The 12,577-nt window shown below is 50.5% G+C and overlaps 2 protein-coding genes across 2 annotated transcripts; one reads left to right on the forward strand and one right to left on the reverse strand.

Moving 5' to 3' along the window:
* Nucleotides 1–304: 304 nt before the first annotated feature.
* On the reverse strand, nucleotides 305–3,147 carry LOC100906816 (cytoplasmic protein NCK1). Its single transcript, XM_018641075.1, has 5 exons — nucleotides 3,020–3,147; nucleotides 2,148–2,256; nucleotides 1,686–1,922; nucleotides 864–1,555; nucleotides 305–747 (listed from the first exon to the last, which is right to left on the reverse strand). The coding sequence occupies exons 1-5, from the start codon at nucleotides 3,027–3,029 to the stop codon at nucleotides 632–634; spliced, it is 1,164 nt and encodes a 387-aa protein (XP_018496591.1). The 5' UTR covers nucleotides 3,030–3,147; the 3' UTR covers nucleotides 305–631.
* Nucleotides 3,148–4,481: 1,334 nt separating this feature from the next.
* Nucleotides 4,482–10,053, forward strand: Rnb (BTB/POZ domain-containing protein Rnb). Its single transcript, XM_029112625.1, has 14 exons — nucleotides 4,482–4,764; nucleotides 4,869–5,035; nucleotides 5,169–5,241; nucleotides 5,487–5,599; nucleotides 5,701–5,889; nucleotides 5,970–6,121; nucleotides 6,267–6,436; nucleotides 6,517–6,610; nucleotides 6,703–6,840; nucleotides 6,949–7,105; nucleotides 7,712–8,767; nucleotides 8,872–9,048; nucleotides 9,129–9,303; nucleotides 9,491–10,053. Exons 1-14 carry the CDS (start codon nucleotides 4,482–4,484, stop codon nucleotides 9,622–9,624), a joined length of 3,078 nt encoding a protein of 1,025 aa, XP_028968458.1. The 3' UTR covers nucleotides 9,625–10,053.
* The last annotated feature ends 2,524 nt before the right edge of the window (nucleotides 10,054–12,577 follow it).

A 12,577-nucleotide genomic window follows, 5' to 3' on the forward strand; every position in this document is an offset into this window, starting at 1 on the left:
ATGGGGTCTATCCACCAAACCCCGACCCCGAATGAAGATCTTCAGAAACAAGTGAGCGAATGCAAGAGGGCTATCTAAATGAATTTATCTTTAATCCATAAATAACGGAAGACACATAAGCGGAGCTACAATAAATAACTTATTAGAACGCTTCTGGTACAATTCGATCATAATTAGGAAGTATCTGAGCTAGCAAGCTGAATACGTGAGTCCGGCAAGACACCTTTGCCGATATATTTGAAATATCTACAAAACTGCTCACGACCGTGATCGTATTTCTCTTAGTTCGCCTACGTTAGGCTTAGGGAATATGTACACTCCTAGATCTCTAGTTCCTTTTGCTTGAGGGCGGGGGACCGCTCCGTTCGATTCTCAAACGAAAGTATCCTTCTCCATTTCTGGAGCTGGTGCATCTATGGCGTCGCATCGGAGCGAGTGCTCTCTTCAGCACAACAAACTTCCAAACAGACACAGAAACCGCATAGCACAACAAAACAGAATCCCCAGTGACTTCATGTGTACGGTCAGTCGTCATTTTGATGCCAATAATACGGAGATGGGTGGCGATCGCGGGTCCGATTGCGAGGCGATTGAACTTCCTTTCTCGTTGCTGATCCTATCTGATAGAGCATTACGGCCTTTTGAGCGCCTTGATGAGGTACAGTTTGTCCCCTTGTGGACTGGTGTAGATAGGAGATTTCTTATAATGTTCTACCAGATCCGTGAGGGTGCCGAATTTGCGTTGACCTTCGGAAGGAAATGAATTTATGTTTCGCTTACACAAGTACACATATCTCGCGATCATAAGACAGCAGGCGATCATCGAAAGGAGAAACTTCATGAAACTCTAGGGAGAGACCAACCTATCCGGTAGGTGTTGCCCTCGACGTGCACTTTGAAGTGCTTGTTCCTTCCGGGAGCCTTCATGGAAACGGAAAGATCGCCTACATTTGTTTCGGACACCCTGACGAGGAAGTCTCCATCGATTCCGAATTGGTTTAGAAGAGCATCACATTCGTTGCGAGTTATTTGACCATAGTACCACGGTTGTTGGGTATCAGCCACAGCACCGTTCTGAGCATTTGAGCCCTGCTCGAGTTGAACATAGTTTTTGGGTACTAGTCCTGATTGGCCGGTTGAATTGATTGCCAACCACCAGTCAGGGTCTTCTGTGGGTTTATCGATGATGTCGAGGCGTTCACCCTTAGAGAACGAGAGCTCTTCTTCATTTTGAGCCTGGAATGAATAGAGAGCGACGACAACATCGAGGACCGGGGCGCTATTGACGCCCACTTGGCTCACGTTCACGTATCCGTCCTCTTGCCCCGCGATGTTTACGTATGGAGCTTCGAGTGTCGCGCTGTTCGTTTTAGCCGTGCCGACGCTGCCTTGTTTGCCCTCTTCTCCGACGAGGTTCACATAGTTCGAAGGGAACCATCCTAAGCGACCCTGATGTTCCCCTCGCCACCACCCGTCAGACGATTTTTCGAGTACGGCCACTCGCTGACCCTTGACGAGAGATATCTCATCCGACTGTTTAGCGTCGTAATTGTACCTGATCAGAAATCGAAGTCAATTAGATGCCGAATCTCGAGCGGGGACTATTCACTCCAGACTCTCAGAGCCTCGAGATCAAGGTTCATTTGCCGGAGGAATTCTTCCGAGATTCTTTTTCAAGCACTCACCTAACGGTTGCAAAGCCTACAGGATTTGACGCCTCCTCGATACCAATAATATGAGTCCCATGCGCACCGCCATTATTTGCAGTTCCTGGGGGACTGGGCCGGGATCTCGGAGACTTCTCCTTGTCCTTGTCTTTAGCCACGCGTCTTCGAATACTGTCGAACAGAGATGGTTTCTCGCGTTTGACGTAGTTCGAGGGCACGAAGCCTGCCTGTCCCCGAGAGTTCTGCACCTTCCACCTGAGAGAGATATGATTTCTTCACTCGTCTTCCCGGAGCTGGAGACATTCCATTCGGCAGGGTTTCACATCGATGGGACCTTTCCGACATCATCCGAGCTCCCGCAGCATCATCTCCCTCCCGAGATTCAAATTCGGTAACTAGCCATGGGGAGATTTCACGCCGATCATGATCTCCGTGCTGTGGCTGATAAGACAAATGATCCGATCGGAATCTTAGGCTCACCAATGCTTAGAATCGTCCAGAAGCAGCAGCTTGTCTCCTTTCCGAAGGTCCAGTTCTTGGGATCCTTGCGCCGTGTAATCGTATTTTGCGACGACGTATTGTTCTTCTGCTGCAAAACAGGCGTTCATAGGGGCTGAATCTATCTCCCCGATGATTGATCCCTCTCTCCGATTCCTCTCCAATAATAATCACCATAGAGATACCTCTCAATCTACACATGGCTCTCTAACAGAATATTTAATTATCGAGGCGGACCGGGTCATAGGGCGGACACATCGGACATTGGAAGCGACTCGCGAGCTTCCGTGCCGCGGAGAGAAGACAGGGGCCGTGTTATGAGGGATCCATAAAAGCGACGCCTACGTGAGTATTGAGAGAATACAGCTACGAACAGCCCATCGGACGCCCGCCGAATGGGATACGGAAGTAATCAAGACTTCATGGATCTCGCCAGCCCAGAGAAAGAACGCTATTCCAGAGGCCGAGCTCGAAGCGCGATGCGCTGCCGCTATCTACGGCGGAAGCATAAGAAGACGATGAAACCATCACGCTCGGAGCCTCCTCAAAAGCAGAGGTAGTGGAGTTTCAGCGTAATGTTTCCGAAAAGTCCCAAGAGAAAAGAAGTCCGAGTCAGAGAAACCACGGAAAGCAATGGTTTCGCAGCCGCCGGTTGCTCTTACTCTGTGTACATATTTCTCTTTCTCGCGATATAACATTCGCGGGGACCCAGCAGAAGAAGGATCTAAAAGCCCAACCGGATCTCCCAAATCGCATCGGTGGAGCCCGGAGTGCGAAAGCTCCACCGGAACACTCCACACCCTGCGTCCAGCTCGCTCCTATTCACTTCGTCACTCACTCACTCTTCCACTCACCGGTCGACATTTTGGAGCGTTGTCCTTGTCGAGTTTCTCCCGAATCTAATGGGACTGCCCTCGGTGGCTTCTCTGTGCTACAGGCGAAGCATCATCACAAGCAAGTCAAAGCGGACAACCACCGCAATATTAACAGGCAAGCCAACCACGCACAGCAGTCACAGCATTCAAGACACTTCGTTCGGACGACGACGCTGCCAATCGCTCACGTTAGAGCGAGAGGTTGTATTCTGTGTTGTTGTGCTCCTGGATTGTGATTTCTGTCTGGTCTCTCGCCATCTTCTTGGCGAAGGAGGGAACGAGTGTGTCCTGGTGGGGATCGGAGGGCGGAGCAGCAGCATCCTGTACTGGAATCGCGGCGACAGTCCAAAGTTGTTGTCGAGGCTCACTCATTCGGGTCGCTCGGTTCCCAGCTGGAAATCTTCACGACTCTTCCCTGACCGGGGAGGGATCGAAAAGACTCTTCATGAGCCAGACCTAAACTCTTCTCGCTTGGCGAGAATTTATTTTACCCCAAGGTAGGATATTCTACCTTGCGATGAGCGATGAGAAAAACTAGGCGAGCATCGCGGAGAATCCGTTCTCGCAATATAAACGGAGGCAACATCGGAAACTCGGCTCACCGAGAACGAATTAAGTTCCGGAACGAAATTCACGATCATGCCTGATGATGAGGAGAGCGATCGGAGACATGACCGCGTGACATCACCGCGTGATCGCGCCTCCTCGTTGTATTCTGCCGCTCATTTCTAAGACCTGTGGAGCAGATACTGATGGGTACTGAGTCTGAGTGAGCTCAAAAACGTCCAAAATGTGTGATTATCGATGAGGGACCTCCTGGGAGCAGTGAGAAAATAAAATTCCTCACTACCAGGCCTCAAGGATCATTGACGCGTTTGAATGATATCAGACTGCTACGTTGGTATCTCAACAACATGGGCGTTTGAGGACCATACCTGGGAGAGCACTCAGGAAAACCGCCTGTGAGAGCTAAGAGAGCCGTATCGAACTAAGAAATCGGCGCCCTCTCGCGGTTGTGGTCGGAACTATATTGAACAGCTGATGTCGCCGACAGAAAACAGATTTCGAATTCTTTGAGGAAATTATGAGTGAATACAAATTTTACGTTTTCTTCGGTGACGGAATCCCTATCCGGTCGATCGGCATTAGGGACTTGGAATTCCTACGATTCTGTGGTGAGTCATGCTGGGTTCGATCCAAGAGGATTTCAAGCTAGCGGACTTCTCTTCTCTATCACTGTCTCTCTGCATTTATCCCCTTGCGTGGTTGCCCCCCCCCTCTACTTCCAGCCATCGAAGAACCATGGTTGTGCTTCACTCCGTATATGTCCCCGCCCTCTTGTCGAATAGACGCTTGCGCTCAATAAGATCGAGGTCTTCCTACGGTCCCTGAATTCCTCCCGGGAACCTTACGATGAGCTAGTCTGATTGATTTCTGGCAGATGTCCTCCCCGTCCTCGGAGCTCGAAGACCTTCTGCGTGGGCTAAATAGTCGGCAGCTTCCTCTGCCACATCTCCGGAAATCCTTGCAAGCTGTCGCGAAGGCTGTTAAGAAGGACCCATCGCTAATCAAACAACTACAGGATCAAAAAACCATCGAGTCAGTATTGCACTATATCGAGAAGCCAAGAGTTGCTGATCTGGCTCTGAGTGTCTTAGCGAACTGTCTCGTTCATGAGGGCATTCGGACGGATGTATTGGAAACAAGTTGCGTCCTCAGTCTCGGTGAGCAGGATCTAAAACCAATAATCGCAACATGAAGATCCGCGGGGATCTCTGTACAATACCTAATTGGTCTACAGAGCTCGATTCATGGACTTCTCTTGCAGTTCGCATCGTCACGAATATAGTGGACGATCCAATCCGGAACCGAGCATGTCGGGCCTTGGCGAACATCGCCTTGACGCGACGTGGGGCTCAAGCCGTACACCAGGTTAAGGGGTCCATACTGGCTGTCGTCGATTTCCTGAACACTACGAAGTCAAAAGATTCACAAGCAAGTATTCGCAATCGATGCTTTAGATCCCGGATTTTTCCCGGCCCCGAGAACGGGGAACACCTGAGGGGACACCATCTCCTGAGGCTCCGTTGGGGAACGTTGTAACAATTACATTCCCGCCCGACTCTAGGCTACGGCTATGCGTGCGCTCCGCGTACTAGGCGGTACGAGCGCCCACAGAGAATCGATACTGGCAGTCGGCGGTGAGTCTCCCTCTCTACGTCTGATGTTCCTCTCAATTTATTCGCATAGCTTCGCCCTTCGGTACGGCAAAACGCCGCCGATCGCATGTATGGGTTATGCAGGTAGAGCCTGAAGTCAGGTACCGCGCTCGTCGGGAGCTTTTTCAACACGGACGACCCAAGTTCGGTCCGAGATACTCCCTCGGTGAGTCTTGTCCGATCTCGAAATGCTGCTAACTAAGCACCCATCATGATCGACTCCGCAGGCGTCTCGGCTCTCGGAAGATGCCTCCAAACGGTTGCCGAACCTCTTCGAAGACCTTGCGCGGAAGCTCTCCAGCAATTAACGCGGAGCTGCAGTTTAGCGTGCGCCAAACAGGTGAGTCTCCTTTACCTCCCTAATCCTGGAGCTCCGCAGTTACTCTACCGAGAGAGTCCGTCTAGTCGCGGTCTGAGTCGGAGTTACGCTTCCCTTGTCAGGTGAAAGATTCTGGCGCATTCCCGCTATTGGTCGAGATGTCTCCAGCAGTGGAGGGCGCTCTATTCACCATGCTCAATATGGGGCACGTCGATGAAATGCTCGCAGACGTGGGGGGCTCAGGAGTGATTTCGAAGATCGTTCTGTGTCTCAATGATCGGAAACTAGCCCCGCGGAGTAAGTATGATGCAGTCGACCGAATCAAGCTCAAGAGTTCATTCCGGAATCTAGGGACACCTTCGACCAATCATCGGTTTCAGAATTGAATCAGGTTTTCATCACACTCTGTCGATTGTGCAAGGATCCGTATAACCTCATCCGAGTCCGCGATTCTGGGGGGTTGCCGATATTGGTGAATATTCTCCTGGATGCTGAGAGGAAGAAACTATGGGTCTATGCAACCTACACTCTACTACAGTACCAGTGAGTGCCGCTCACGCTCCATTTGAATCATTTGAGCGAGTATAAGGGATCTCTAACATGCCAATTTTTATCGACCATTCGGTCTACAGAGAGCCCGGTGCTCGAATATCCCCTAATTTTCCTCTTCTTATCTTCCCCGAGAAAGGCATGATGATACAGCGTTGGCAGAGCTTGTCAAACTCAACCTCCTGGAGGTCCTCGTGCGATACTTAGATGACTATGCGGTACAGAACTGTCAGGAACATCAACTCGAAGATGTCGAAGAGGAAGGCAATAAGGAAAAAACGACGAATGACGGTGGGTTTACTTTGCCCGGTGAGAACTTCGTTTCTCTTCGCTCGGGCAACGAGCGGAGGTCTTCGTTTCATATTTGCTGATTGGTTATTGAACCACAGGCCAATCGGATCGCTCTAGCTGCGTGTCCAATCAGTCGGGAGAGCATGACGCGCCCTTCAGCCACACGGATACCGACACAGCAGCATCATTGGGGTGAGTGATCCTCTATCGCCTTGCATCGCGTTCAGCGCACATTGCAATGACGATGAGAAGCAAAATATTCAACTCTCGCATTCATGTCACAGGTCCGACCATGAGGCGACGACCGACGAGCCCCTGTCGAAACGCCCGAAGTTGTTCTGTGTGAACAGTCCAAGTTACCTGGAGATTATGCAAGCCAAGAGTCTAGCTTTCAACTATGATATGGGAACCGAGGAATACGGGTCGGGAATCGCTCTCTCCTTACCGAGTGTTCTTCCGGGGCGCTTGTCGCTTAATTTTTCATTGTTCTCTCGCTCAACTGCCATTATCAGGAAGACTTCGCATTTCAGTGATTACACAGGCCTGCCTGGCTATTCCGGAGGTATGTCGCCGCGTTCAGCCCGATCTCCCGTGATGCCCGATTTCGACAACAGGAGCAATACTGGCAGTCCGAGTCAAAGCGGAAGTGAAGGCGCAAGTCCATGCAGAACAGATGACGAAAACGAGGTGGGTGTGTCGGAGACCGCGGAGCTACCATCCCTGTCGATCCTATGAGGCGGCATCTGACGATATGTATACGTGTTACTAGTTTTGGGACTTCGAGGCTCTTGGAGGAACGAGGGCGGCCTCAAGCTCAAAACCATACGGGGAACAGCTTCGATTCAGACTCGGATTTCGCGTCCCGGACCCCCGAATCTCGAGCTCGCGAATTCCTCATTGGAAGCGACAAGCAGTCTCTCCCGGGCCTCCCTTAAGCTGAACGCGATGGGTTCGAGAACATTGTCGAGGCCTCGGGTCGCATGCGGATGTCCCATTGCGGAAGTTAAACATTAGGGGTGTTCATCAGAGACTTGATGTCGGGGACTTTTTCTCGAGATGATCGGCGGGCGCGAAACAGTCTGGGAGGAGTCGAGGCTGTACGAATAATTGCCTTGCGTGGTGTTAAAACCGTCAGAGGAGTCGATCCGGACTCGCTTAGTAACTGTCCTGGCTCACTACTTGATCTGCGAAATGCGCGCTCTATTTTTTCCAACTCTACGAGGGACGAAGTTGATAAAGTCGATCTGGAGGTCCAGCGATGAATGAAATCGGAGCCGTGACGTTATCTTACAGAATCCAGCTTATTCTCCTGTGTACGATAGCAATCACTGTAGCTCATCCACCGAGGATGAAGAGGAGGAGAAAAGCTTCAGCTTTATACATTCCCATCGCAGGTGGGTCAAGTCAAGAAGGATTCTCTCTCAGACACCGAATTCTCTGTACTCAGTCTCGGATTTCTCTCAAATCCGCAGATACAACTCCCAAGTTATTTCTTCCGAAAAGAAGTCAGCGTGGCGATCCGTAGGTTCAAAAAGGACGGCTTCGATCGGAGCCAAGTCAGAAACGGTCGCTCCCAAAGATATTATGCTTGACCACGTACTCAGAATATTCGAGATCTACACCTTCCCCAGGTGTATAGAACTCTTGGCCGAACAGTGCACGGCGGTTTGTGGGGTTCTGCTCCGCTATATTGCGGCGGTTCCCACTTCATTGAGCCGCGCTGAAAAAGTAGTTTTGGTCATCTGTCAACACAACTTGTTCTTCAGATATTTCTTAAGTGAGAATAGTTTATTCGAATGGATGAAGATCCTAGCGAGACCACACGACGAGAACGAATGCTCTCGCTGTTTCTATCTGTCATCGGTAGAGCATCAAATTCTCCGGAAGCTTGCGACTGTCGCCGAGAGTGGTTTCGGCTCTGGAGAGCTGGCCAGAGCCCTCGTGGGCGATTCGACCTCGGACGCTAGCAAAGAACAAACTGCCCTCTCCGTCGGTTTTATCGTGCGCCAACCAAATACTTTGTTCAACTTGCTCTTCCACTGCCGCGCGTTAGATAAGTTGTTCGACATTATCGAGACTCACGCACAAGAGCTTTCTAAACACACGGGTGATTCCTCTAATGAGGACTCCAAAAGCCAATCTACGACGCATAGCGAGCGCTTCAAGACAGCCGTACAATCGCTGAAAGAAATTGGTAGGACTTGCAATTTCCTGCTTGAAGAGGTCAGACAACAGAGTCCGGATATCGTTTGTCGGGACATACGAGAGCAGCTCTCAAACGGGACGGAAGACGGGGTCACTATCGAACTGGACAACGGAATTTCGCTGCTCGCGAGCAAGAAGCTATTGGTGGGTGGCTCTCGACTTCATTTCGATGGATTTCGCCCTTTTCCTGATTCTTTCTGACGGATGGCCAAGACTTCCATTCTCAACCGGCTCACATTTAATTCCAGATTGAAAAATCGGTCTACTTTGAAGCAATGCTGCGATCTGATTGTTTCGTCGAAGGCAGATCAAGTTTCGTGAGACTTCCAGGAGTCGACGAAACTCCGCTCCGGATGGTTCTCCATTGTTTGTCCTGTAAAAAACGATGCTGCGGAAGTGTCCCAGTATTGGAGACAGCGGTAGATGTAAGTTCTTAGATTCCTGATTCGGACGCATTTCGTCGGGTTCGGTAAGCGCATCACAAGAGCCTCATACCTTTTCCAAGTGTTTACAATTGGTCGAGCGACTGATGTTGACCAGTCTCGCCGAGATCATGCTGGACACCGTCATGGCGCTGATGGAGTCACCGAAGGATCTCGTGGTTGTCTACCCGAAGATTGCCGGATTCTTAGGGGTGAAAGCTCTGCGAGAACGCTGCGTGAAACTACTCTTGTCCAGAGGTTTGTCGAGCCTCCCCTATTTTGGTCTAGAATGCTTCGTGTCCGACTTTTTGAGTTTCCTCCCGACGCTTCCTTTGATCGAGCCCCATCGCAGGATGGCCATGTCCATGATCATTTTTTCTATGATAAGATCGCAAAGACTGTATCGATATCGAGTGGAGATCGATGTTTAATACCTTCCTTACAGAATTCAAGTCCGTGGAGTCATCGGTGGACGCTCTGAAAGAAATTCTCAAAACCTCAGTGGCGGGAGATCTCGTGGAAGACATCCGAATCACTATCAAGACCTCGTTATGCCAAATGTCCCAAAAGGTTTCGTGAATAATCTCGGCTTACAGTCGGCATTCGAGAGAAGATTCAAATCCAGATCCCAATGCGTTCCAGTCACTCGACACTTGACTGGCCGGAGTCTGACTCCGCTCTCGGAGTCAGAAAAAACATCTGGCACATCCGATTCTCACGAGACACGAGGAGAATATTGATTATGATACGTGGAGAATCTCTCTCGCTCCTGAATGAGAGAGCGATTGCAAACACCCATGAAATCTGTGAAACTAGGCACCTCGCATGAGATACGACGGTGAAGATGGAGTACTAAAAATTGTAATTGACTCGGCGGTAATAAATAAAGCGTCTGGTAAGGAGCTCGTCGGGAGGGCTTTCGGAGCTCCCGCTCTCAGAAGCGATTGCGGCTTTCTTCCATGAGGTGCCCGCGTCGGAGCGCCAGGGCCTGTATGATACTGTAATATTCCCTTTCGCTCGATGTCTGCCCCATGCTTGCGACAGCATAAGCGCTATCTAATGAGGCAACCGCTTGGAATCAAGGCTGGTTCGCTGTGTGAATATGAAGAGTGATTGTAATTAAGAAATATGAGGATTCATAAAAATAGAGTTCCGAAGGATTAAGCCTGATTACTGCTCAGAAGATTGAGCGAACAGCAGCGAAGTTGACAGTTATTGACATTTTTGTATCCAGGGTCCGAAAAACCGAACGAAGGCTTCCTCTCTGATGTGTCGAACAGGATTTTGCGATTCCTGAATAGTTCGGCCCCTCCGGTTCTGTAGAGGATGCGATCGAATCATAGCCAAGCATCGAGCCTTGATCGCCGCGGCGAATTCTCTTTCGGCTCGTTATCCATGCTCAACAGAACGACAGATAATCCTTTCTTCGACTGACTGAATCACCCCGATCGAAATAAACATTGCCGCAGTATATTCGCAGACAAGGCCTTCAGACGGTACATGTCCAACCATTTCAGAACCAGGAACGATCTCCGTGATTGAATTGATCCAGTACATCCTGTTCATTGCGAGTAGGTCATTACGAAAGACTATCTCCCGATTCGCGTATGGAGAAGGTCCTATTCAAAGGCTCATTAGGAAGGCGCTGGCTCAGTTCCTCGGGCAGCACCACCTCTAGGCTTTGTACTCCACACGCCTCCTTCCCCTCCTCCCTAAGTTCCTCCGCGCGTGCTTAGGACGCGTTGCGATAATGTCAAACGCCATATTCCCCGTAAACTTGCTCGAAAAAACTCTTAAGCATTGCCGAGTCGTGGGGACTAGTTCGGGGTAAGAAAAGTAGCAGAGCTCAAGCTCCGATTATCATTATCCAGTCATGGCCGGAGGAGAGTGTTCCTGGTCCTGTAAAATGCTTCGCTGGATACCGGGGACTGACATGATGGGCCGGAATTGCTTCTCCCGAACACACGAGCTGTGATCAGTGAGCGATTTCGAAGAGCACTGGAATCACTGAGCAGGACTCAGCATAGACACAAGCCAGAGTAGTCCCCTGTTTTCCGATGGACACTCCGCGTGCCGCAGGAAAACTTGTCTGTGTAGAAAAGCGGGGCTCCCGCTGTTCGATGAAATAGCGGCTGCGGCATCTCCGACACCTGCAGATAGAGCCGATTCCCTGGAATATTTGCACTTAGCTGAGCAGACAAATCATCCGCGACGACGGAATCTCTTCTGAAGTGAGCAAGGCTCTGAATTTGAGTCGGAAGAGAAATTTATAGAGGTATATGCGCCGAAGCTATCAGACCATCAATGGATGGGTGGTCAGCCGGCTGGTTAGCTGGCCCGCTTGCCGGGAGCTGTCTCAATCGCCGGAGCCGAGACTCGCGTTAAATATATATAGACGTTGGACATAAATGCCCAACTTTATATTAACGACCCTACATCCGGTGTCGTAGTATGTTGACGGATTTCGCAAGCCCCGCACCGGAATACGAACGGTCTGAATCTCCTTGTGGTGAAACAAGTGAGTCCGCGTCATAGAATGTATCGATACTCCCTGTTTGGGAAGGATTGCTCCTTTTCGAAAGCTCGTCGGACCCCGGAATACTGCTCAACATGAAAGCCGTTTCCAGAGAGTTGCACAACCTGACCGCAGCAAAGTTAGCATTGGATCGAGCATGTCTTCAGTCGCCTCTTCCGCTCGAATAAGTGTTCTTTGTTCGAGCGGTGGATACCACAACTTATCCGTGCATCGAGCAGGCACGCTGCATTGGCCGGCTAATATTTCTGTTGTCCTCAGAGTGTGGATTGGTAGAGATGGTTGATGTCTGTTGGGATCCCACAAGAACGCATGGGTGAAATTCCCGTTTGTGGATCGCAAAAAAAGTCAAACAGGGTGGGCTCTCATGCAGGCTCGTACTTCGCTCAATATAACTCATCCTGACGGGGGTTTACAGAAGAACGCGGGCATCGTGATGAACGCAATTTTCGGCTATTTCCGCAAATCCTCGATTTTTTAGTCCATATGATATACAGAGTATAGTAATCGAGGGGACGGTAACGATTCGTAGGTCCTCGCCCGCATCTGCGCCCCGATATGGACAAAATCTTCCCTCGAATCGGTTAGAAAAGAACCGAAGTCCCCGGGTACTCCGCCAGACCCGTCGAGAGGTCAATGGTCCAGAAGCCAGAGCCGAATCCGGATGCGGAACATTGACGGGGTCTTGGAGAACCGCACAGATCGGTCACAGAGCTTCTACTCCCACGGCTCCTCGGTGCCTCACAAGGACTTGCCCGCACTGCATGAATCGACCCACTGGGAGGGACCCGAATCTGATCACCCCGGGACCCCCAAGTTGGGACCGGACAAGGTTTCCCCATGGGATCCATTGATCGCTTATCACTTCCAGACAGGGGTCTCGAGTCTCAATCCGACTCATCTATCTACTCATTGTCAGTACTATCGAAGGTGTCCATCCGAGCTGTGCAGTGTTTGCTGATAAGGTAAGAATGTCGCCCTCGCCCATTCTCACAGCCT

This window comes from Galendromus occidentalis, unplaced genomic scaffold, assembly GCF_000255335.2.
Source record: "Galendromus occidentalis unplaced genomic scaffold, Mocc_1.1 scf7180000077522, whole genome shotgun sequence".
In the NCBI taxonomy this organism is placed as follows: Eukaryota; Metazoa; Arthropoda; class Arachnida; order Mesostigmata; family Phytoseiidae; genus Galendromus; species Galendromus occidentalis.

Excerpts from the sequence above, each read along its gene's own strand:
- LOC100906816 (XM_018641075.1), bottom strand. Across the intron at positions 1,923-2,147 it reads CTGGACGATTCTAAGCATTG|GTGGAAGGTGCAGAACTCTC; the intron begins GTGAGCCTAAGA and ends TATCTCTCTCAG. Across the intron at positions 748-863 it reads GGGCAACACCTACCGGATAG|GTCAACGCAAATTCGGCACC; the intron begins GTTGGTCTCTCC and ends TTCCTTCCGAAG.
- Rnb (XM_029112625.1), top strand. The coding sequence starts at position 4,482 with ATGTCCTCCCCGTCCTCGGAGCTCGAAGACCTTCTGCGTGGGCTAAAT. Across the intron at positions 5,036-5,168 it reads CGAAGTCAAAAGATTCACAA|GCTACGGCTATGCGTGCGCT; the intron begins GCAAGTATTCGC and ends GCCCGACTCTAG. Across the intron at positions 6,122-6,266 it reads TACACTCTACTACAGTACCA|GCATGATGATACAGCGTTGG; the intron begins GTGAGTGCCGCT and ends TCCCCGAGAAAG.